The following is a 23,800-nucleotide window of genomic DNA, read 5'->3' on the forward strand; positions in this document are numbered from 1 at the left end:
ATGATATCCATATTGAAAAATTAAAAGGATCTCTTATTATCAGAAAATTCCGATAGGACTATACGTTATATACAAATTTGAATAAATTTTTTTAGTTAATATATAAATAATAATATTTTTTATAATATAATTTTTTTATATATAGTCACAATTACAAATTATTCTAAGTTAAAAATATAAAAAAAATTGTAATATTCTTTTTCTTTTTCATAAAAATAATAAAAATCCAGGCACCTTTTATTACAAGTTTTGTACTCCTAATTATGAAAAGCACCTATTTTTAAGATTAATCAACTAAAATTAGCCACTAAATATATTTATTTTAATATTACCCATTTTTATAAGTACATTTCTCATTATAATACTTAAAAAGTACACTGTGTTGTGAATATTTAAGCAAAAAAATAATATAACAGGAATAGTAGCTAAAATATTTAGTATAAAAAGAAAAAGATTCAAAATATGGCTACAAATGAGAGATGATCACTTAAAATAAGTATTCAATTTTTTTAATCCATTAAGCATTATCTTATTCAATTTAATTAAAAAAAAAGATAAATAGATAATTAATGCGTGTTTATAACGGTATGAGTGCATATGGAACATATTGATTAATTGACTCAACCTTAGAAAGTATACATTGATGGTAATAATATCAGATGCATGTATGTCATAATGTTATGAATATCATGCATTTATTTAGATACAATATTATCTAATATTGTGCTACTTTACCAAACTATTTTTGTGAATACAAAAATGTTACACTGACAGGCCTCATTTTTTTTAAATACATTGAACCGTAAAAAATATCGAAGCAGCCAGACTGTACTGTGCCCTAATAAAGCAAATAAATAAAGCAGCAGCCAGACAGCATCATGTGACCAATTAATGAAGTACATATATATATATTGATATGTATAAAGTTCTTACTAGTTAGTCATTGAAATATACATCTTTCTTAAAAATACTTTAGTAAGCTAATTATTACATAAATATTAATCGTAGGAGATCTTCACGCCTTAATAATAAAAAAAAACTTGCAATATACAAGGTATCTTGTTTTTTTGTTATATTTTATAAAATTTTATTGAGGATAATATTTCCATTATAAAATTTATTATTTATATAATAATAGTTTTTCGTGTTTATTGATGGTTCACTGAATAATTTGTATTGTTGTGTAACATGAAATAATTTTTTTTTTAAATTACGTAAAATATTAAATCAAATTTACAAAACCGAGAAAAAGAAGAATGAAGAAGTTAACAATGTTGCTTATAGATAAAAATAAATGCTGAATGAACTTTTTTTTTGTTTATGTTATTTTTAATCAATCTCGGTAATATTTAAGTAATATATCCTTAATTAATTATATTAGGAAATGTAAATGAAACTTTTGATAGCCTTCTTATATATATTTGCCTAGCTAGTAACCTTGAATGATCATGATAGCACCATGTTTTTGGCACAAGTCAAGGTCAACAACAAGATAGCTGCCATCCACCACACTATATTTAAAAAAAAATAGAAGCCGCCTCAACTTTATTATATAGATAATGCAATTGTAACTAAAGTATATCGAAAAATGGGACCCCTCTACCTCTATATAAACACGTGTTAAGCCATGTATTATGACACAAATTCACACCATACTCCAAAAGCATAATCAAAATGCTATCCTTAGCCAACTTCTCACTCTCCTTCCTCTTCATCCTCTTCACTCAATTCTCTATCCATACCCGCGCTGCCACCTTCGACATCCGCAATGACTGTCCATACACCGTTTGGGCCGCTGCCAGCCCCGGCGGTGGCCGCCGCCTAGACCCGGGCCAGGCATGGAACCTATGGGTGGCGCCAGGGACAGCCATGGCACGTATTTGGGGCCGCACCAATTGCAACTTCGACGGCAGCGGCCGAGGCCGGTGCCAAACCGGTGACTGTGGGAGCTTAGAGTGTAAAGGGTGGGGTGTCCCTCCCAACACATTGGCCGAATACGCTCTCAACCAGTTTGGTAACATGGATTTCATTGACATTTCAGTAATCGATGGCTTCAACATTCCCATGGAATTTAGCCCCACTAGTGGCGCGTGTAGGGGAATTCGGTGCACCGCTGACATCAACGGTCAATGCCCTAATGAGCTGAGAACCCCAGGAGGTTGCCACAACCCTTGTACGGTTTTTAAGACCAATGAATATTGTTGCAACAATGGGCGAGGGTCATGTGGACCCACCAACTTTTCTAAGTTCTTCAAGACTAGGTGTCCCGATGCTTATAGTTATCCACAAGATGATCCCACTAGTACTTTCACTTGCCCTGGTGGAACGAACTATAGGGTTGTGTTTTGCCCTAGAGGGTCTTCTCATAATTTTCCTTTGGAAATGGTTGATGGCAATATGAGTGAGAAGAAGTAATAAGTTTATAAGTAAGATATATCTTTTTCGTACGGCTATTTTTATATATATAAATAGCCATGTGTTCGGTAAAGATATATGTTTGTAACTTGCTTATTGGGTTTTGTTGTGGTTCTGCTTTTACAGATCCTTGTTTTGGCTATACGTATAAGGACGTATAGTACTAGTAACTACTCTTGTTGTTGTACTTCGTTGTACCAGCATGAAATGCATAAAAGAATTAATAAAAGCTTTTTGTTTGCTTTACTAGTACATATGTGTTTGGCTCGATAAATAAGTATTGTAGTAATAAATACAGTATTAATTAATTTCTAAATTGTTTCGATCATACTGTACACTATATCAATAATTTAGTAACAAATATATATATTGGTGTGTACATGTATATGCATATATGTTCTCTGACTTTTTAAATGTAGTTTTATCCTCTTGACATACAGCAAATAATATACAATATTATGGGTACAATTTTATTCTTTAACAATATCTTTATTTACAATATATGCGATGAGAAAAGGAACCTCTCATTGATCTCTAGGCTATATTTGATCAAAGTTGTATTATATAACAAGTAGTAATTAAGTTTCTAAAAAAGCAAGTATAGTTGAAATGAAAATATCATTATTGATTAATGATCCACAAATATTGAAAATGCCTGACTCCATTTATAATTAATTTATTTTAAGATGGAACTTTATAATTATCAAACTGATCAAATAAAGTAAATAATGTTTATAGAGGAAAATGTGAGCAAATATGCATTCTAACAAACAATTAAAAACTATGCGAACATTAATAACCAAACTATGGCTTTTTGCAAAATTTTGACCAAACCAGCTGCCTCTCCCATTCAAACAAAACTCATCATCTCTCTCTCTCTCTCTATCTCTCTCTCTCTCTCTCACACACACACACACACACACACACACACGTTTGAAGCCCTCTTTCTCCTTCTTACTTCTCTCTCTCTCAACCACCATATGTTAATCCTCTATCCCTCCAATCCGATCCACTATCACACAATTTCTCTTTTTCTTCTTTACAATTCCCATTCACCCTGATATTATGTCCATGTGTCAAGTCATGTCATGGAAAAAAGACACACCATCATCCCATTACAAAAAATGAGTAGAATTGGATGAAAGTCCCAGGTTACATCACAATAAATAATTCGGGACCATTTTTAACGGCTTGAATAACTCAGGGATACAATAATGTATATGTGAATAGTTCGGTAGCCAAAATACATAAATTACCTAGATATAATATATAAAGCAGCAGCCAGACAGCATCATGTGACCAATTAATTAAGTACGTATATAATATATTGATATATGTAGTTCTTTCAACAGTTAGTCATAGAAATAACCATGTTTCTGAAACATTTTATAATTTACAAGCTTATATCTTGTTTTGTTATATTTTATAAAAATTTTGTTGAGGATAAGATTTCCATGTTGTGAAATTTGAAACCATTTCTTTTTAAGTTTTTTTTTTAATGAAAAAAGAATTCTTAATATATTCACTACTACAAAAAAAAAGTTTTTCTTTACAATTTTTTTTCTCTTAACACACTGCGGTTTTTGGGAGTATCAAGAACCACAGTGTTTGAGACCGCAGACAAAAGTAATAACAAAACCACAGAGAAAATTGATTTTTCTCCGCAGTCTTGTTAACTAAACCGCAGAGAAAGAATTTCTTTCTCTGCGATTTTGTTAACTAAACCGTGGAGAAATGTGTTTTTTTTTTAATTTGTGGACGTGTTTCTTTATATTTTCAATTCCGTTTATATTACCTAATTTTATTAATCATTATTATATACCCAAATATTATTATATTATTCAATTTCGTTTATATTGCCTAATTTTATTAATTACCTAATTTTCAATTCCTTTTATATACCCAAATTTTATATAATAATATAAAATACTTAATTTGATAAATTATTATCTAATTAAAAGATAACATATTATTATATACATTCACATGTCATACAAGTAGTTTGTATATATATAATAAGAACACACAAATATTATTTAACATATAAGTCAATGGGGGCACTCTTAATGGTTAATATCCACAGATGGTGGTTACTTTAATATTAATCATTGGATTAAGATTAATAGTCCATATTTATAATTGTTAATTAATATTTCTAAAAATAAATTTGACTTTTTCAAACTTTTGGAAGGGCTACTTGATGACATAACGGTCATATATTTATTAATTGAAGAATAAAAAAATAATTTTATTTAATATTCATTCTCCATTCATTCTTCATTCTTGATTCATTCATTTTATCCATTCCATGAGAAAAAAAATTATTTTGGAATTAATGGGAATAGTTAATGTGTCCATTATCTTTCCAACTAATGTTTATTGCCTAATTAATCTAAAAAATTGAAATTATTGATTTTACTAGTTTAGTGATCTATGGTAACCATCCATGGGTAATAACCATTGAAAAGTCTTCCATAAGTCAATAAGTTAGAAAGTTACATACATATGAAAAATTAGACTTCATAAATAAATGACATTAATCTTGCTAACCAATCACTTTGTAGTGGGAGTAGATCATCTTTGACATTGTATTACTTTTTGTCAAACTACTGCAAAATTGAAAAGTTTATATAGATTAGATGATTAAATACTATATCTAGTTTTTCTTAAGTAAAAAAGAGTATAAAATATAACATACTTTCTTCTTGATAACTTCTGTCAGATTCGGTGCATTTATAAGATCATAAATGTATCTTAATACATAATAACCGCATTCATGAATTTCGGGCTATTTTGGACAAGAACATCTCAACAATTTTGTAAATGTACCAGTGTATTCATTTTCTAAACATTGTGTGTATGCTCTACAAAAATTAAAATTAATTAAGTACATATTATACTCTCAACTCTTAAAAATTAACAATGCATACATTAAAATTGAAAAAAAAAAACTTACTTTTCCATAACCTCCTTCATTTTTGGTGGAGATTTATGATTTTTCAAATGGTCTAAAATTATGGTCATCCCCCGCATCATCACGAGAACCAACATCCAATGTCGACTAAAACAATAATAAATTATAATTATTATAAGATTAAAATCCAACCATAGTAGTGATAATATTTAAGTAGTCTGTTCTTACTCAACAATCCAAGGAGTGAACTAAATTTGGCTTCGTCTATCCATAGTCATCATCCATTTGGCTATAAGATTCATCGTATTTTTTTTACTTTCATCATTGTCAATAGAATGATGTTCGGTGTCAAAAAATTTGTATAACTGTCATGAATTTGGGTGCATGTTTTCCCAAATGCATTTGTAGAATCAATCATGCATATTACATTTTCAATTAATAAATTAATATCATAAAAAAAATTGGGCAGAGTTTCTTTGTTTCTATAGCATATCCAAAACTATTAGTACCTAATTCAAACAAACACATACAACAAACAACATGCATGTTCTCATCCATAAGCCACCGCAACACACAGAATTTGTAGAACCTACTTCACTAAGACACACATATTCTCAACATTATGTTATCTCCGCAACACACAATTTCATCTCAGAACCTACTTCACTACGGATTAATATCTAATATATTCAAACTCTTTTAATAGATTGTTATGACATAACAGATTGAGTTCAATTTGAATTGATACATACCTCATACCAAACAGCATAGCTAAGGATTAGGGATGTAAATGGGGCGGATCTGATCCGCCCCGGTAGTGATCCGACCCGATCCGAATACACTTCCGACCCGACCCGACCCGATCCGATAGGCTTTTGTAGTGGATCGGATCGGATCCGACCCGGTTCATCCGGGTCGGGTCAGACCCGATCCGACAAGATTTTTTTTTTTTTTTTTAAATCACACCATAGCACTATTAAAAAAAATACTAAAGTATAAATGAAAGTTTTTCAAAAAAAACAAAGTTTTAATGAAGTATATTATATCATTAAAAACAAAGTCATTATATCATTAATTATATTAAGAATTCACCAACACATACTAATAATAAAGTACATTAACTACATTAAATCAATTATAAAACTTTGATATTCTACCCTAATCTTCAAGATCTATTATGTATGGGTCCTGCAAAGAAAAGAAACAAAAATATTAATAATAGAAGTTTAATCATTTATTTGATTTATTTTAAAAACTAAAATAATTACCATAGTTGGATCTATGTCATTATCTTCATCATTAATGGTGACTAGTTTAGTCGCTCCTGCAGAAAAAAAATATCAAACATTAACTATCAAAATTTTAAAACAAAATATAAGTATAAATACCTTGTTTGTCTTTCACCAACCAACTTTGAATACAGACCAAATTGTTATATATATAAAACAAAAGATAAGTATAAATACCTTGTTTGTCTTTCACCAACCAACTTTGAGTACAGACCAATGCCTCCAATGTAGTTGGATGAAGTCTCGATCGATGTGAACCCACATGTCTACCACCAGTGCTAAATGCAGACTCTGAAGCAACAATACTAATAGGCACAGCAAATATGTCTTTGGCAATCTTGTTCAACATGGGATATTTAAATCCTGTTACCTTCCAATAATTGCATATATCAAAGAATTCATCAGTCCTAGGTAACACCTTCTCATCCAAATAGGCATCTAACTCTGACTTCACATTCTCTGCACCAGATGCAACTATAACATATGTATCATAGTTAGATAGATCATCCTCTGTTGAAAAAGATGCTGATGTATTATCCAGTTGCTGACTTCTTTCGCTTAAATCAGGACATTTAGACTTATACTCATCTAATAGATCATAACAAAGCTTGCGGGCCTTCTCAATCTCAATCTCATATAGATCATTTCCATAAAGCTTAGGAAAAAAATATTCGATCAACATAAATTTGTACCTTGGATCCAAAACAACTGCAACAGTCATAAGTCCATGAATCTCTTCCCAATATTTTTGAAACTTAGACATCATTTGAGTTGCCATATTCTTAATAAACAACTCATCTGATGTCATCCATGCTTCAATTTTCAACTTAATTTTACATATCATTGGGAAAAAAAGATTAGCAGTAGGATACTTAGTTCCAGAAAATAACAACGTCACCTCATAAAATACTTCCAACTTGTCATATAATTTCTGAGCTCTAATCCAATCATTATCTGATGGTAAACATTTATACTTTGGATCACGTAGCTTTGATCGTTCAAACACTTTCTTGTACAATAAAGCTGTTTTGAGCATCAAGTACGTTGAATTCCACCTTGTCACACAATCAAGTGACAGTTTCTTAGTACATGTCACTCCGAGAAGACGAGCAGTGTCCTCAAATTTTTCATACCTCTTTGGTGTGCCCGACCAATAAGCAACACTATCTTGAATCTTGTCAATGTTGTCGCCAATAACAGACAAGCCATCCCTAACAATTAGATTCAAAATATGTGCACAACAACGCATATGAAGTAGCTTTCCATTTAAAAGGAAACACTTAGAATCAAATTGTTCCTTCAAAAGTGGAATCATTGCATCGTTCGTAGTACAATTATCTACAGTCACTGTACTAATCTTGTGTTCAATATTCCATTCAGACATGCAAGAACTTAGAGTTTCTGTAAGTGTTGGAGCATCATGTGGGCATGGCACATATCTAAAGCTTATAATCTGACTATGCAACTTCCAAGAGTCATCAATAAAGAGAGCTGTCACAGCCATATATCCCCTCTTTTGATAATTGGTCATCCACATATCAGTGGTTAAGGCTATTCTACTTTTATTTTTCTCCAAAACTTCTCGAAATTTTTCTTTCTCAATCTTATATATTTTCAAAATGTCAGACCTAATTGTATTCCTTGACACCATTTGAAACATAGGTGAAATAGTATTCGAATAGTCTATAAAACCACTATGCTCTACCATCGACAAAGGGTACTCATGTAGAATGATCATTTCAGCCAACTTTTTTCTTCCTAGTTCAGGATCAAGATTGAAGGTAACTGAGGGGCTTGCGGTAGGATTCTTGGCAAGTTGTTTCTGTCTTACTGGACATCTTTCCATGTGAAGAAGTAAGTGTTTAGTCCCCTTACTACTCTCTCCCACTAATTTCCTCCCACAGTGATTGCAAACTGCTTTTAGTTCACCATCAATCTTTTGCAATGTAAAATGATCCCATGCAGGAGATGTTTTCTTTCGTTTTATACCTCTACTCTCATTCACATCACTTCTATTATCAAGAGATTGCACTTCTTGTATATTTGTTGAAGGAACAAAATCAACATCATCCACACAATTAGACTCGGTAACATCTTGGGTTGACATACTTATAGTTTGATTTAACCTACATTGCATCCACATTATAAAATATATCAAAATAATGATGCATTAAAAACTTTTAAAAAATGATAACTAGATCTATAAAACATCTAGCAACATTTCCCCTATTTTATTGACCTAACCATATCTCAATATCAATTAAAACAATCAAACAACACACAAGTTTTCAACCTTATGTCACCACAACACACAAATTTCTCAGAACCTACTTCACTAAGACACACAAGTTCTCAACCTTCCGTTATCACCGCAGCATACAAAAATCTCAGAACCTACTTCACTATGGATGAATATGTAAGATATTCAATCTCTTCTAACTTTTATAAAATATTAACAAAGAAAATTAAACTTCCATAATACACAATAATAAATCAGTAATTCCATGCATTCAGCCCAATGCCCATTTACATGACCCAGAATTATAATTCCATGCATATAGATTTTTCAAGTCCTTAATTATTATACGAAATCATCCAAGCATAATTATAACCCAGAATTATCAAATAGATTTTTCAAGTCCTTAGAAGACCCTCCCCACTATTTACATGACTTTTTTATTAGTCAATAGTATATATATTTTGTAGATACTATTGACTAATAAGGTTTAATGTTTTGTTGTCAAGCAACTGTATTCTTTGTTAACAAGGATGGAGATAGTTTATGAAAAAAAGAGGAACAAGATTAAGTTTTCTTTACCAAGATATACCAAAACACTGTGTTCAATCTTTTTTACAATTCATCATTATCCAAACTTGTTTCCACTAATGACATCAAGCTTTTCAAGACCACAAATGAAGCAGTAAGGTCAAACTAAATTATTACCTGGACTTCATTAAGGTTCACTCCATTTTCCTTGAGAAATGACAGAAAGGTGTCCAAACGATCATCTGTTGGCCGATAATGGCCACTATATGCAGAGATGGACTGAAAAGTCAACGAAATTGTTGATTAGACACCATAAATCAGCACAATAATAACATTGATTTGATATTGCTAATATGCCTAGTGTGTTTCAAGATAGAAGGTTCAAAATAATCTATAAAAAAAAGGTAATGGATCAATTTGAACAGGTCAAATATAACAGTGCATTACTCGGCACCAAACAAAAATTAACCTTCATGCCTTTAAAATTCGTCTAATCCATACAAATTCTAAACGAATAGTGAGTTTCCTTTAATTCCAGGAACGTGAATTGTTTAATTTCCTAAAAAATATACCTTCAGCGTCCCAAGCTCTGCCTCTAGTCTCCCTGCAGCTAATGTAGCTCCACCAGCCAAGAAGCTACTCCAGCAGGTAACTTAATGGAAGCACTGAAATACCCATGAAGGTAGAGATCATGAAACACAAATCCAGAGTCAGACCCTGAAAAAATACAGACCCACCAAGCCATTTTCACACCTCGGTAAAGAAAACCAAATCAGAACCTTAAAATAAACTACATAGAAAAAAAAATACAGACCTCATTATGGTCTCCTTTCTTGTACCTGGGTTATCAATCCATGGCTATGAATTGATAAATCCCCAAATAAGAAAACCTAGGAGAGAGAGAGCCCACGAGAGAGAAGATGAGAGAGAAACCACGAGAAAAAGAGAGAGAACCCAGGTGAGAGAGAGAACTTGCGAGTCAGAGGTTGATTTCTGAACTGAAGAAGATGAAGAAGTGAAGGGTATGTGTTTGTTTACGTTACTGAAGAAGATGAGAGAACCAAACCCAATAGTCAATAAACGTTTTTTTTTTAAAAAAAAGCTACCGGGGCGGGTCACGACCCGCCCCGTAATAATTACTACCGGATCGGATCGGGGCAGCGACCCGCCCCGCATTTCGACCCGCTTAATCCGGATCAGAATCTTCCCGTCGGATCGGAGCTCTGATCCGCCCCGCTCAACCGGATCATTTTGACATTCCTACTAAGGATCTAATATTATCCATGGAGGTTGCTTGATAAATGTCTTCCGATGTGATGAAGATAGCCTCGTGATCTCCTATAAACTCTGGGTCAATGGGAACTTATACAACCCCATCTATTCCTTTAATGGAATAATATCCCTTCACTATAAATTTTAGACTAAGATCAATTATGTCCCATTGGTCATCAGTTAACCAATTTGAAGGTTCTGATTAAGCTATTTTAGCGAGGACAACTACGTGAGATCCCAGCTGATGATAAATGTGGGCTTGGTGATAGGAATTTGCGTTTAGATGTCAATTGGTCTTACATAATATCATTTAACATATCAATATAGTGTACCCATGTAAAAATAAAATTTAAACATCTAAGTAAATAATTTTATACCTGACAAGTCACGATTAAATTTTTTGGGCAAGGCATGAATGTGTCTCGTGCGTCCCCAACATATCGTATGTTACCAAAGGGAATAGGGATCTCAGCTTCTTCTTGTAAGACATCTATAAGCCAAACCCTCGCAACTGAATCATCAAGTATAATTCCATGGATGGTAATTTGACTACCCATGTTTGGTACAATGATAACACCCTTAGCCACTACATTGTCAATATTTTCGAAACACAATTGCACTTCATAGCTCGAGGGTGGCAGGGACTCATAAATTGATTGATCATCTTCATCAAAAGGATTTGGTGTGGTTTGGTGGACAAGTTGATAGAATTCACCAATAGGATAGTCTTCGATTTGTGGGACATGTGAATATACTTGATAAAATTGATCATGTGCGTAGGAGACAGGTCGATAGACTTCATCATTTGGATTCTTATAGCATTGCTTTTCATTATCATTTGGATTATCAAATTGTCTTTCATCATAGTATTCCCACTCATCATTTTCCTCATTGTATTCCTCATTTTGAGCTAATTCCTCTTCTATTATAGATTTATGTCTTTTTAGCTCTTCAATCTCAACTTTTAGCAGAGAAATCTCCTATTTTGCAGTCATTTTCTTCGGGTTTTTTTTCCAAACATTTTGGACACGGTCGCAGTGAACCTACAAAATAATCAACCATGTCAATCAATAAATCAAGCTAAATAATTCTTAAAATAAAATAACTATTATAAAGTATCATATTCGCCAGCTCGAACACGACCTGGGTGTTACGGTGTCCCTAATGCTTGAGTCAAGATGTCATCTTGACCCTGAGCTGTAATTTCCCCATGACTCAATTTTTCTTTGACCTCCTCCTACTCAAGATATTGTTTGGTCAAATTAGTTTATATAAATAAAACCAATATGTTAATTATAAAACCGTAGAAAACTTATTATCTTATTGGCAATCTGTCTGTCCAACTTTGTCACGAGAACTTTATTTTTGTCACACAACCTAAGCCAAACTTGATACCTCTCCAGATTTTGAATATTTCGTTCTTTTTTCTACAACGTACAAGATAATTATAGTTATATGTTGTGATAATATAACCATTATTTAAACTTTAATATCAATTATACTTACCAAATCTTCTCTTATATATTAGTCATTCATCTATGAGATGTTCGATGCCTTGACTTCATTTGTAATGCACATGCTTTTTGTTCTTGATGCATTTTTTGAAACTCTAGACTTAGATGGCTAGATACAAATTTTAACCATTCTCTTTCGTCAAGTATATCACTATACTTCTTCAGGGTAAATTTGAGTTCTTCCATCATACCCATTTCAGCAAAAGGTTTGATGTACTCAGTAGTGAGTTCACTTTTAAAATCTCTCATTATATGATTAGCTTTTTTCAAAATCTCACGTTTGAAGGTTTGAGGAATGTTGTGACCACCCTGAGAATATAATCAATAAAAGTAACTATTAAATTTGGATATCACACAGAAATAAATAAATATCATAATGATAATTTCTTACAATGATATCCTCCCATAGATGGTCTTTCAGATCTTGTGGGACCTTCCTCCAATCATCTGAGTTGATAGAAATCGTGGCTCGTACTCTAGATCCAAGATATGATATCATATTTGCATACACATCAACTATTAGTTGTCCCAAATCGTCCATTCAAGATCTTTCTTGATTCCTTTGGCTTTTTGTTGGGTCATGTAACTCATTCTTGTTTTACCACGACCCTGATGTTGCTCATTGACATCTCTTTTACCTGTCATCTGCAACACATAAATCAATTAGTATAATTTTAAATTAATGCATTACACAAATAAATAATCACAAATGTTAATGCATTACACAAATAAATAATCACAAGTATTAAAGAATTAAACAAATAAATAAACACAAGTATTATATAACTTACTAAACATGTTTTTTTTTTCTTTTTGGTCGATTCACAATCGACCCATATTCCTTCTTCGATGACATTTATAAGATAATCACGATCATCGATATTGCTATCCTGGATATTCTCAACTTATTCGTGTATCAGTTGTCCAACAATGAAACGATCATGATATAAATCATAATTTTCATCGTCATCTTCTTTTTTTGAGAACTTCCTCTCAGGAACTGATAAAATGATTGACCATTTATCATTAACTGGGTCAGTTATATAAAACACTTGTTTTGCTTGGGCATCCATGATAAAATGATCATTCTTGCTTCCGTTCTTACTTAAATCAACCAGAGTGAATCCAAGTTCATCAATTTTAACTCCAATATTTTTGTCTACCCAAGAACATTTAAGAAGAGGAATACGAAATAATGAATAATCTAGCTCCCATATTTCTTCAACAATCTCGTAGTACGTCATTGTGCCTGAAATTGGGTTATTATCCTTTGCACTGGCAAAATATATAGCTTCTGCAACTCTACTTACTCCACTATTTTGAACCAGTCGAGCATCATCCCTTCACTTAGTATGAAATCGTTTCCCTCTGACAATGTAAGCTTGGTGCTTTATTACATCAATGCTTGCTTCAAGAGATATGCAATTTAACTCAGTCGACACTGCATGATTTTTTTCTCCCAACTTCATCAAAATTGTATTCTTCAGCCACCGACAAAATGTTTTATTATGATCATCTATAACCCATTTCTATTTTATTTTTAACCTTTTTTGGAATCATCGACTGTAATAAGTCCATGTGATCACTAAAACATACAAAAGAGTACACAAAAGTTTAAACAACAAAAAGAAAATCAGTACTCTAATATATATGATTAAAATATATTATCTACTTACATTATATATGATTGAATCTCAAGATTATTTTGCATCATAACTAATTGAGTTTGATCTAATTCTACCTTAGATACGATGATCACTATTCTGTTCCCTCGCAGTCATTTATCAACTCCATCTGAGTTATTTCATGGTTTGTTGATTCCGATTGCCTGAACCCCACTCATATATTCTGAGCAAAATTCTACTGCCTTTTTCGATATATAACATTCAACCGAACTAGCTTCAGAACGATAATGATTACGCACATAAATTTTTAACACTTTCATACTCCTTTCAAATGGATACATCCATCTCACCCAAATTGGTCCACACAACTTGGCTTCCCTTACTAGATGAATCATTAAATGTATCATAATGTCAAAGAAGGATGGTGGAAAAAACATGTAATGCCCCAAAATCCCTAATGTGATTTAATGGCAGGATTAGTAGGCTGGAGGGCAATACTTGCTTAATTATGCCATTAGTTGATAAATGCATGTATATGTGAATTATATTATAATATGATGTTAAATGCATGCATGTGGGTCCACATTTTAATTACAGGGGTTTGATGGTAATTTGGCCCGTTGGGGGTATAATTGTATATTTGTATGCCTGTCGGTGATAAATTGTTAAGACCACATTATAATGTGGGTGTGTCCGAGCTATTCGGCATGAGACAATCTTGGATTATTGATTAGTGGTCTAGTCATAACAGGTTTAAGTTCGGGGCTCGGGGTGAGTCTCGGGGTGATTTTAATGATTAGAACGTTGCCGGGAATCAAAAGGGTAACGAGATATGAATTATTGGTGTTTGGGATTATTGAGAATAGCAGGAATCGGATAACGTTAATTATGATTAACGAGATAGGTGGGGAATACCAATTTTGCCCTTGGGAGCCTTTGGAAAACCTTATTTGACCTAGGGGTATTTTGGTCTTTTCATCCCTAGGATAGATATAAACCATTTTTGAGCTGTCAAAGAGGTAGAAAAACAGAGCTTCTTCAAGAGCCTTCCCATACCATCATTTCCTTTATTTCCTTTGAGATTTTTGAGCCATATTTTAGGATTCAAGCTTGGGAAGTAAGCCTTGGGAGTTTGGGAGAGTGTTCCTCCATTGAAAAGCATTATAAGGTGAGCTTTGGGTAAGTTTCTAGCCATTAAATTCCCTGGTTTGCCCTGTTTTAGTTCTGTTTTGCAGTTGTGATTTCTAGGTCGAATACTTGGTTTAACGGGAGTTTTGGCTAGGGTTCTTATGGTTGTGATGTTTGGGGTGTGTTAGGATGGTTTTTGGGTTCATTTGGCACCAAAAATGGGATTTGGAAGCATTAGAATCGAGTTAGAATCGAAGGAGTTGAAGAAGGAGGTTTCAGGGGGTATGTGGTTTGGAGGTAGCGCTACAACGCCCACCCTAGGGCGCTACAGCGCTACACAGGAGGCATTTGGGCGTTTTGGGGGGTTCTGAGTTTAGCGCTGGGGTGCTAGGGAGCAGCACTGTAGCGCAACTCTGTTCCTTCAAAGTCTCGTTTTGGGTGTTTTTAAGGGTTTTTGGCTTGGGGTTTCAATCCTTAAGGCCCGGAATCGAATCTACTCACCGTGTGGGCATGTTTCGAGGTCCCGAGAGTGGTGCTTAGGTTAAGACCCTTTCCATGTTGATTTTCATTAATGGAGGTTATAATTGGTTGTGATTAGGTAACCGCTAAGGAACCAAAATGTTGATCGTTCTCAGGAGTCGTTCTTATTATATTTCTCGCTCGAACCTAAGGTAAGAAAACTGCACCCTGTGTATGTGACATGCATGATTGTTGTTGAAGCATGTTGGTTGATAAATGTGGACATTGATTGCATATTAAATGCTAGCAAATATTGTTTACTTGATACGGCACTGATTAGTCAGGGACACTGACCTAAGAGTCAGAAACGGCATAAGCGTCCTGAACACAGGGCCGAATGAAGATTAGATCTAATCAATATCAGCATTGAATGGCTCTAAGGCATTAATTCTGGACCGATCCTAAGGTCGATGAAACTTATAAGCGCTTGACTAGTCTAAGCTAGTTACTCAGAGTTAGGGCTTAAGGCCCAGGTGACCGTTTGTCACATGGCTAGGGAACGATGTTCCAGAGTTATGACTCTATGGTCATGAGGAAGGTTATGTTGGTGACTAGTCACCATGCACTTATCCTGTTTAAGCTAGTGAAAGGTTCACTTATCCGTTAAGCTCCGGTGACCCTATCGTCACATGACTAAAGAGAGATGTTCCCATCTTGGTGACTTTTGCGACTGTCACTTGCTTGTTTTGGATTGAAAGTCCTAAATGGTTATTATGATCATTATTGATATTATATCATGCTATATTGTGTTTTCTTGTTGAGCCTTGGCTCATGGGTGCTATGTGGTGCAGGTAAAGGGGAAGAAAAGCTCACCCAGCCTTAAGTGGAGAGCTTAGGTGGTGATGTGTACATATGCGGCTGCTTGACCACCACATCCAAGGAGTTCTCAGAGGAACTAGGGGTTTTACCCTATCTTTGCCGCGTAGGTCGGCGGGTTTGTAAATTTGAAACAGTAATGACCACACTACTACAAAAAAAAATTTTTAGGACTCGCAGGGCGTGAGTCCCCTATTTGAGAGCCTTAAAAACTAAGGTTTTTAGGACTCACATTGCGAGTCCTAAAAGATCTTGCTGAGTGCCTTTAAGTAAGGTTTTTAGGACTCGCAATGTCCGCGAGTCATAAAAGATCTTGTTGAGTGCCTTTAAGTAAGGTTTTTAGGACTCTCTTTGGGTGCCCTTAAAAGTTATATTTTTAATTTTAAAAAAATTTATTTATTGTTATTTTAATTTAAAAATTATGATTTAAATGAAACATTTATATACAAATTAATTTATAGATTAAAATAACAAAACTTATTAAAAGTATAATCGTCTTGACCTTAAAAAATATATAACTAGATTTACAAAGTAAATAATTAACCATTCAAACAAGAATCATTTACTCTAATAAAATTACAAATATAATAAAACACTAAATTCATTGTCAAACAACATATATTTCTTCTTCTTGTCCTTGTACTCACCCTCGTCACTGCCTTTCCAAAGTAAGGATTGGCTGCCATGAATTTCTTTCTAAAATCATCCATGAAACATGAAAAATCACATTCTAATACACCGAACATGAAAAATTATAACTAGATTTTTATTGTAGTGTACATAAATAAGTTTACTCACAATTGTTACAATTTTCATTTTGATTTAAAAAATATATCTCTTTGAGTGTCCAAAATGTATTAAAATAAATTTGAAAAGAAAATACTAAAAAAACACCAATTTTTTTTTTAAAGTATATGTATCTGTATCTAACTAAGCTTGGAAAGAATAAGTTTTCAAACTCTCAAGTGTAAGAAGATAAAGCAGCATCATTTTGGTAATTATGAAAAGGATGAGTATCAATTTCAACACAGTCAAAACTTTATAGCAATGTAGATGCTATCCACATCTCTCTACCTATTCTCTCTAGAGTTAGTAGGCATTTGAGATCAAGTAGCGTGCAATGTTTAGTTTCTGACCTCTTGACTCGTTGAAGGTCTCTGAAGATAGCTTAAGGATTTCTTCATGAGGAATGAACTTAACTTTACCAGTTTCTACTGGCTTTTTCTTCTTGGAATGAAGTTGTGAAATTGACAATTTCCCCTTGCTCATTGCTATTGTGACAACTTCATCTCTCTTCCCAGATTCCATCAAAACTGAGTCACTGACACTTTGGCATGATTCACAGACCCAATCTTCAGGGACCTCGTGCTTTACTTTTCTTCCCATGCAATAACTGAAAACAGAGAGATATAAGAATCATTTATGATTGATTATTATCAATACTTGTATCATCACACACACTCAAAAAGACATGGAAAAAAGATATATGAAAGTTAAAAGCAATAAACACGTGCAGAAGAATATCTTCATGTTGAAAACAAGAGCATCATAGAGTTGCAGCACACCATAGCTTACAAACATGAAATTTAGGATCATTGTTCTGAGCTAATGTATTAGCAAGCATACGACTTTGCTCCATGTCAGCAAAGTTTGCAACATTTACCCCTCTCACATGATCCATTGACATCAACTGAGACTGCTCCTGTGAACAAAATTACAAAATCAAACTCAATGTATAGATGACTATTTTATAATTCTTCAAAAGGTTGAAAGAGCAGCCAAACAATCAATCAAAGAGATACAGCCCTTAAGTGGATGAAGTTGATGCAAAAAAGAAGATAGAATTTATAACAAAAAATATATTTAACTACATTGTAAATCAAAACTTAAGTGATCCAATTTGGATACACGGTCCAAGAGTAATTTTTTACTGTAAAGGCTTACATACCAATTATCTTTATGGTTCGTCTTTTAAAATCCTATAAATGAATTAACATTATAAGTTATTGCCTGTAATACTAGTGTCACAAGAACTCAGAGCACACCATTGTTACTTCTCATCTTCTTATAATATTTATAGAAATATTTTTTTAGAATTGAAGCTCTTAAGGAAATATATGATGAAATAAAGAAAAAAGAATAAAAGACTTCAGAAATTAAAGGGAAAAAATAATGCATGCCATACGAAAAACTAATTCCTACACATTTCTACCATTCCATAATCCAATATCATAGTATAGTTTAATGTGGTGCATTTTGTAATGAGACAAAATTACCATTAGTGTATATCCCATCCTGTGATATTTTTTATAAGATAAACATAAGCAAATATTGTAGCTTTTATATCTAGAAAAGTTAAAACATAAAAATAACAATGAAGCTATACTATTCTGATTGACACACCACAAAATTGAGCTCTACAACTAGTGCTAATGGTACTACTGCAGACCTCAAATAATAATGCAAGCTTAAGATATTCAGAGCGTTGGCACCACAAATCTATTATTAGTACAAAAGATATACATTAAGTTCAGCAGAACAAATATTTCAGCAGAAGTCATAATCACGAGGCTCAAACATAATAAAACTAAGCAATCTAGTAATCTACAAATACGCAAGATTAAAAGAAGAGAAAAATATCTTGAAAATTAAAGTTACATTTTCTTTCAAGTCACCAAAGTTGTTTATTTTATTTACTAACTCAGCTTTAGGAATAAAACCTCTCAAACCTTGCAAAGTAAGATTTAAGATTGGTACCAATTGACTAAAAACCAAAACAAATGAAATAAAAGTCACAACTTTATTTAGAGGACATACATTCTCAATTATTTGGAGCTCATTCACATATGTTTTATCCTCTCTTCATCAAGAATCAGAATTTGACAGCGTAGAATTTATCAATGGCCAAATATGTGTCATTTTTACACCTCACATTAACCCAATTCAGCTTGAACAAACAAGAATCAAACCAGAAATAATGTTTAATAAATAGCATGATATTGAACAAGACCCAAAACAGAGAAATGAAAAACAATAATTCATGGAAAATAAGATATGATAGATTTAGAAATGCATACCAACCATTGTTTTTTTCCTAAAAGTTGCCTCATTTCTACTTTATAAATGCATACCAACCATTGTTTTTTTCCAAAAAATTCATGGAAAATAGTCTTCTCCCTAGCACCGCTGATTGTTTAGGCATCCAATGAAAAAGTCCTAAATTTTATCAGAAAGAACCCTCAATTTCGACAGTACTTCAAGCTTCAGTTCATTTCAATATGTCTATGGTCTAAATTTCTAATACCTCAGCCAGTTTTAAGAAAATACAACATATTAATGGAAAAATCAAACAAAAATACATAACAAAAATAAAATTAATTTATATTATGCACCCTTAAACATCCATGGATTCAAAATCAGATCGACCACAGTTTCGAACATACCTGAAAACTTGAAATCACATTTGAAAGAGCACAGAAACATTAGCCTGCGAACCCGCGCTACCGTGTGCTGTCCAGCCAGCCCCGTCCTTGCACGATCGATCCCACCCCTCGAGACCCTCGCGCCGTCGAGCCCAGCCACCTCGGAGAACCCCACTCGCCGTCGAGCCCACTCTTGAGCCCTCAGTCACTGTCAAGCCCTTGAACCCCCAGCCGTCATCGAGCCCAGCCAGAGCGAGAGATGGGAGGACGAAGGAGTGAGAGAGCCGAGCCCCCTGCCTCTGCATCGAGCCCGCTGCCGTGATCCAACCACCTCGCCATGATCCATGCATGCCGTCAAAAAGGAGGGCTGGTTGGGTTTGAGGAAAAGAACAAGAGATAGTGAGATTTTGAGGTTGAGGTTGAGGTTGAGGGTTGATAGGGTTTAGTTATTATTATTATTGTTTGTTAAAAAAATATATATAGTTATTATTATAAAAATATATAAATACAAAGTATAATGATATTAAGAAAAAATAATACAATAAAATATTAATGATATATTATTAGTTTTTATTTTCTAATTATATTTTTAAACTAACAACTTATAATTTTTTTAAAAAAATTATTAAAACATTTAACTATATATAAATAATTTAATTTCAACTATTACTTTAAGCCCACTTGTTTTTAGGACTCACAAAGCGAGTCCTTAAAGAGTATTAAGGACTCCCAAAGCAAGTCCTTAAAATTATTAAGTAAAACACTCATTTTTTAGCCCTGATTCTTTTAGGACTCGCATATTTTTTTAGGACACTCATTGAGAGTCCTAAATTGTGTTTTTTCAGGACTCTCAATAAGTGTCCTGAAAACTCCATAAATATTTTTAAGGACTTGCATTTACGTGTGTGTCCTAAAAAAGTGTCCCGTAAAGGGAATTTTGTAGTAGTGCCATTTTGAGTTGTAAATAACTTGTAAAAGATTTTATGGGCCGATGAACAGTTTTATGTATTCAATAAAATATATCCTTTCATTTTTATTGGTTTTTTACCTTAGCCTGTTAATAACACTTAGAGCACGTTTTTAACCAAAGGATTCAGGTAGCAGGTCAAATTTCTGGTTCATCGATCACCGTAACTGTTCTGGGGTAACCAAGGCGTTACAAAACATGTCAAGGTTGCATAGAGTTTCCACTATCTTACAATGCACTGCATCCAAAATTTTCATTTCTAATTGTTTTCCACAAAAATGATTGAAGAATATGCAAACATTCATCAAACAATCTCGAACTTTTTTCGATAAGATTGACCAGATAGCAATCGGAAGTAATTGTTGCATTAACAGATGACAATCATGTGATTTCATACCCATCAACTTCAAATCCCCCATGGATACCAAGTTTCGAATGTTGGATGAATAGCCATCAAGCATTTTCATCTCTGCAAATGATTTACATACAACTTTTTTCTCTTCTTTGGACAACGTGAAAAAAGAAAGAGGTAAATATGTACGTTTACCTTTCTCTTCAGGTGCTAAATCAACTCGTATACCCATTGCAACAAGATCTAAATGACTTGTTAAACCATCCTTAGTTTTACCGAGAATATCAAGTAATGTACCTATAATATTGTCGCACACATTTTTTTCTATATGTATGACATCCAAACAATGTCGAACAAGTAAATCTTTCCAGTTAGGGAGATGAAAATTTTGATTTCCTTTGGAAACATCCATTTACTTTCTTATTTTTCTTCATTTTTCCATACTTTAAATCAATTTTCTCTACTTCTTTAAAAATTTGTTGCCTCGAAAGTGGCAAAGGAGTAACACCTTGTTCTTTATCACCATCAAATGCTTTTTTTTTCCTATAACAATGATTTAGGGGCAAGTATCGTCTATGACCCATATAGCACATCTTGTGCCCATTCGATAGACGAAGAGCCCTTGTGTTAGTGTAACATATTGGACATCCATGGTAACATTTTGTGCTTAACCCTGATAGATTACCATAAGCCAGGAAATCATTAATAATCCACAACAAAACAACTTTTAAGTTAAAAACTTCTTTCTTAAAACCGTCATATGCCTCAACACCATTTTCATACAAATCATCAATTAATGATGCATGCAACGCCCTGGTTACTCTAAGACCGTTAGTGTGAACTTTAAACCGTGCTTAACTCGCTAAATGATTCATTTGGTTATAAACGTGCATCTAGGTGTTATTAATAGGCCAGGGTGAAATTTTCTACTAAAAGGAATGGATATATTTTATTTAAAACATTAAACTATACATGGGCCCACAAAAGCATTTACAAGTTATTTACAATCCAAAATGGTAATTACAGTGTAAAAATTACAATCTGCCGACCTAAGCGGAAAAATATAGGGTTAAACCCCTAGTTCCCCTGAGAAACACCTCGGTCGTCGTGGTCAAGCGACTGCATATGTACACATTGCCACCTAAGCTCTCTACTCAAGGCTGGGTGAGCTTTTCTTTCCCTTTACCTGCACCACATAGCACCCATGAGCCAAGGCTCAGCAAGAAAACTTATTAGTGTATGTATATAATATCAATAAATGATTACGGTAATCATTCTGGGCTTGCAGCCCAATCAGATAAGTGACTATTAAGTCACACACTGTGCAGGTGACTAATAAATCTACCTCTAAGGCTTTGTTCCCTGTATAGATGACTAGTAAGTCCATCTCTATGGATACTCAGTCAGATAAGTGACTATAGAGTCACACACTGTGCATGTGACTAATAAGTCAACCTCTAAGGATCTGTTCCCTGTATAGATGACTAATGAGTCCATCTCTAGGGTTCTGCTCCTTAAATAGATGGCTAATAAGTCCATCTCTGGGGATCCACTTCCAAGCCATGTGACGTATCGGTCACCTTAGCCTTTTGGCTCTAAGTAACTAGCCTTTAGACTAGACAAGCGCTTTTAAATTTCATCGAACTTAGGGTCGGTCAAGCATTTCATGCTCATGTTGATAATGCTTATGTCGATTAGATCTAATCTATTTGGTTTGCGTTAAACATGCTAATACCGTTCTTGATTCATAAGCCAATACCATACGACCATAGCTCAGTACTACTGTCGAACTTGACTAATAAGTCACAACTTCACAATCAATACTAGCACCATTGCCACTTCTGACTAATAAGTCAGTACCATTCACAGATAAGCAAGACTGCTAAGCATTTAATATGCAATCAATGTCCACATATAGAGCACTCAACATGCCTCATCAATAACCATGCATGTCACATATTGGGTGCAGTTTTCTTACATCTGGTTCGAGCATGAAATAATAAAAGAGCGACCTTTGAGAAAGATTAATCCTTTGGTCCCTTAGCAGTCACCTAGTCATAACCAAATATGGAATTCCATTAATAAAATAACTCAATAAAAGGTTCATGATCTAAAACCTCACTCCCGGGACCTTGAATCGTACTAAAACAGTTAGGATATTCGATTTCGAGCCTTAGGAATTGAACCCCCAGGCTTAAGCCCTTGAAAACTCCTCCCTAGCACAAAAGGAAGGGGGAAGTCATGAGTTGGCCTAGAAAGTCGCGACGCCCCCCCAAGTCAGAGAGCACATTCAACCTGAGCACTAGGGCGGGTCGCGACTTGCCTGGCCAAGTCGCGACTTGACCCCACTAACATAGCCCCCTTGCCATTTTCTCCATTAAAACTAGCCAAGAACCTGAATAAAACCTCCATTAAATCAACCTAAAATCAAAACCAACCATCAACACATCATATCCTCTAGTTTAACCAAAAAACCCAAGCTTTAAACCAATTAAAATCACTTCAAATAACCACTTCTATAATCAAAAGTTGTAGCTCAAAAAGTAACTTCAAAACAGAGAAAAACCATAAAAATTCATGGCTGAATTCTCACCTTAATTTCAGGTTTGCATCCCCAACAATGGCTGAACAAAAGCCTAGAACCTCAAGCCTTAATCTCCTAACTTGAACCCTCAATCTCAGCTTCAAAATCCAAAGGAAAAAGATGATTGGGGAAGAGGAAGAAGAGTACTCTATTTTGATGCCTTATTTCTACAGCCTTCCAACTTAATATATAACCTAAGGTCAAATGACCAAAATG

The 23,800-nt window shown here is 33.8% G+C and overlaps 2 protein-coding genes and 1 long non-coding RNA gene across 7 annotated transcripts; 1 reads left to right on the forward strand and 2 right to left on the reverse strand.

Moving 5' to 3' along the window:
• The first annotated feature begins 1,632 nt into the window (after positions 1–1,632).
• Positions 1,633–2,667, forward strand: LOC133778365 (thaumatin-like protein 1). The gene has a single exon (XM_062218264.1). The coding sequence runs from the start codon at positions 1,675–1,677 to the stop codon at positions 2,413–2,415; it is 741 nt and encodes a 246-aa protein (XP_062074248.1). The 5' UTR covers positions 1,633–1,674; the 3' UTR covers positions 2,416–2,667.
• Positions 2,668–9,475: 6,808 nt separating this feature from the next.
• LOC133778367 (uncharacterized) lies at positions 9,476–10,250 on the reverse strand. Its single transcript, XR_009869095.1, has 3 exons — positions 10,200–10,250; positions 9,958–10,102; positions 9,476–9,664 (listed from the first exon to the last, which is right to left on the reverse strand). It is a non-coding gene; the product is annotated as an uncharacterized LOC133778367 (long non-coding RNA).
• A 7,009-nt stretch (positions 10,251–17,259) lies between these two features.
• On the reverse strand, positions 17,260–19,803 carry LOC133778366 (uncharacterized). Of its 5 annotated transcripts, none has more exons than XR_009869093.1 (3): positions 19,703–19,803; positions 17,923–17,961; positions 17,260–17,652 (listed from the first exon to the last, which is right to left on the reverse strand). XR_009869093.1 is itself a non-coding variant. In XM_062218266.1 (2 exons), the coding sequence occupies exons 1-2, from the start codon at positions 17,881–17,883 to the stop codon at positions 17,349–17,351; spliced, it is 363 nt and encodes a 120-aa protein (XP_062074250.1). In that variant the 5' UTR covers positions 17,884–17,888; the 3' UTR covers positions 17,260–17,348. The 5 variants fall into 5 exon arrangements, 1 of the variants encoding a protein (XP_062074250.1); XR_009869094.1 differs by lacking the exon at positions 19,703–19,803 and adding an exon at positions 19,395–19,670; XR_009869092.1 differs by lacking the exon at positions 19,703–19,803 and adding an exon at positions 19,391–19,670.
• Positions 19,804–23,800: the final 3,997 nt, after the last annotated feature.

The sequence above is a fragment of the Humulus lupulus genome, chromosome 5 (genome assembly GCF_963169125.1).
Source record: "Humulus lupulus chromosome 5, drHumLupu1.1, whole genome shotgun sequence".
In the NCBI taxonomy this organism is placed as follows: domain Eukaryota; kingdom Viridiplantae; phylum Streptophyta; class Magnoliopsida; order Rosales; family Cannabaceae; genus Humulus; species Humulus lupulus.

Bases quoted from the DNA above. Each gene is read 5' to 3' on its own strand.
- LOC133778366 (XM_062218266.1), bottom strand. From the start codon at position 17,883: ATGCTTGCTAATACATTAGCTCAGAACAATGATCCTAAATTTCATGTT. The intron at 17,653-17,824 runs GTGTGCTGCAAC...CTCTGTTTTCAG, and splicing joins TTTCATGTTTGTAAGCTATG to TTATTGCATGGGAAGAAAAG.
- LOC133778365 (XM_062218264.1), top strand. From the start codon at position 1,675: ATGCTATCCTTAGCCAACTTCTCACTCTCCTTCCTCTTCATCCTCTTC.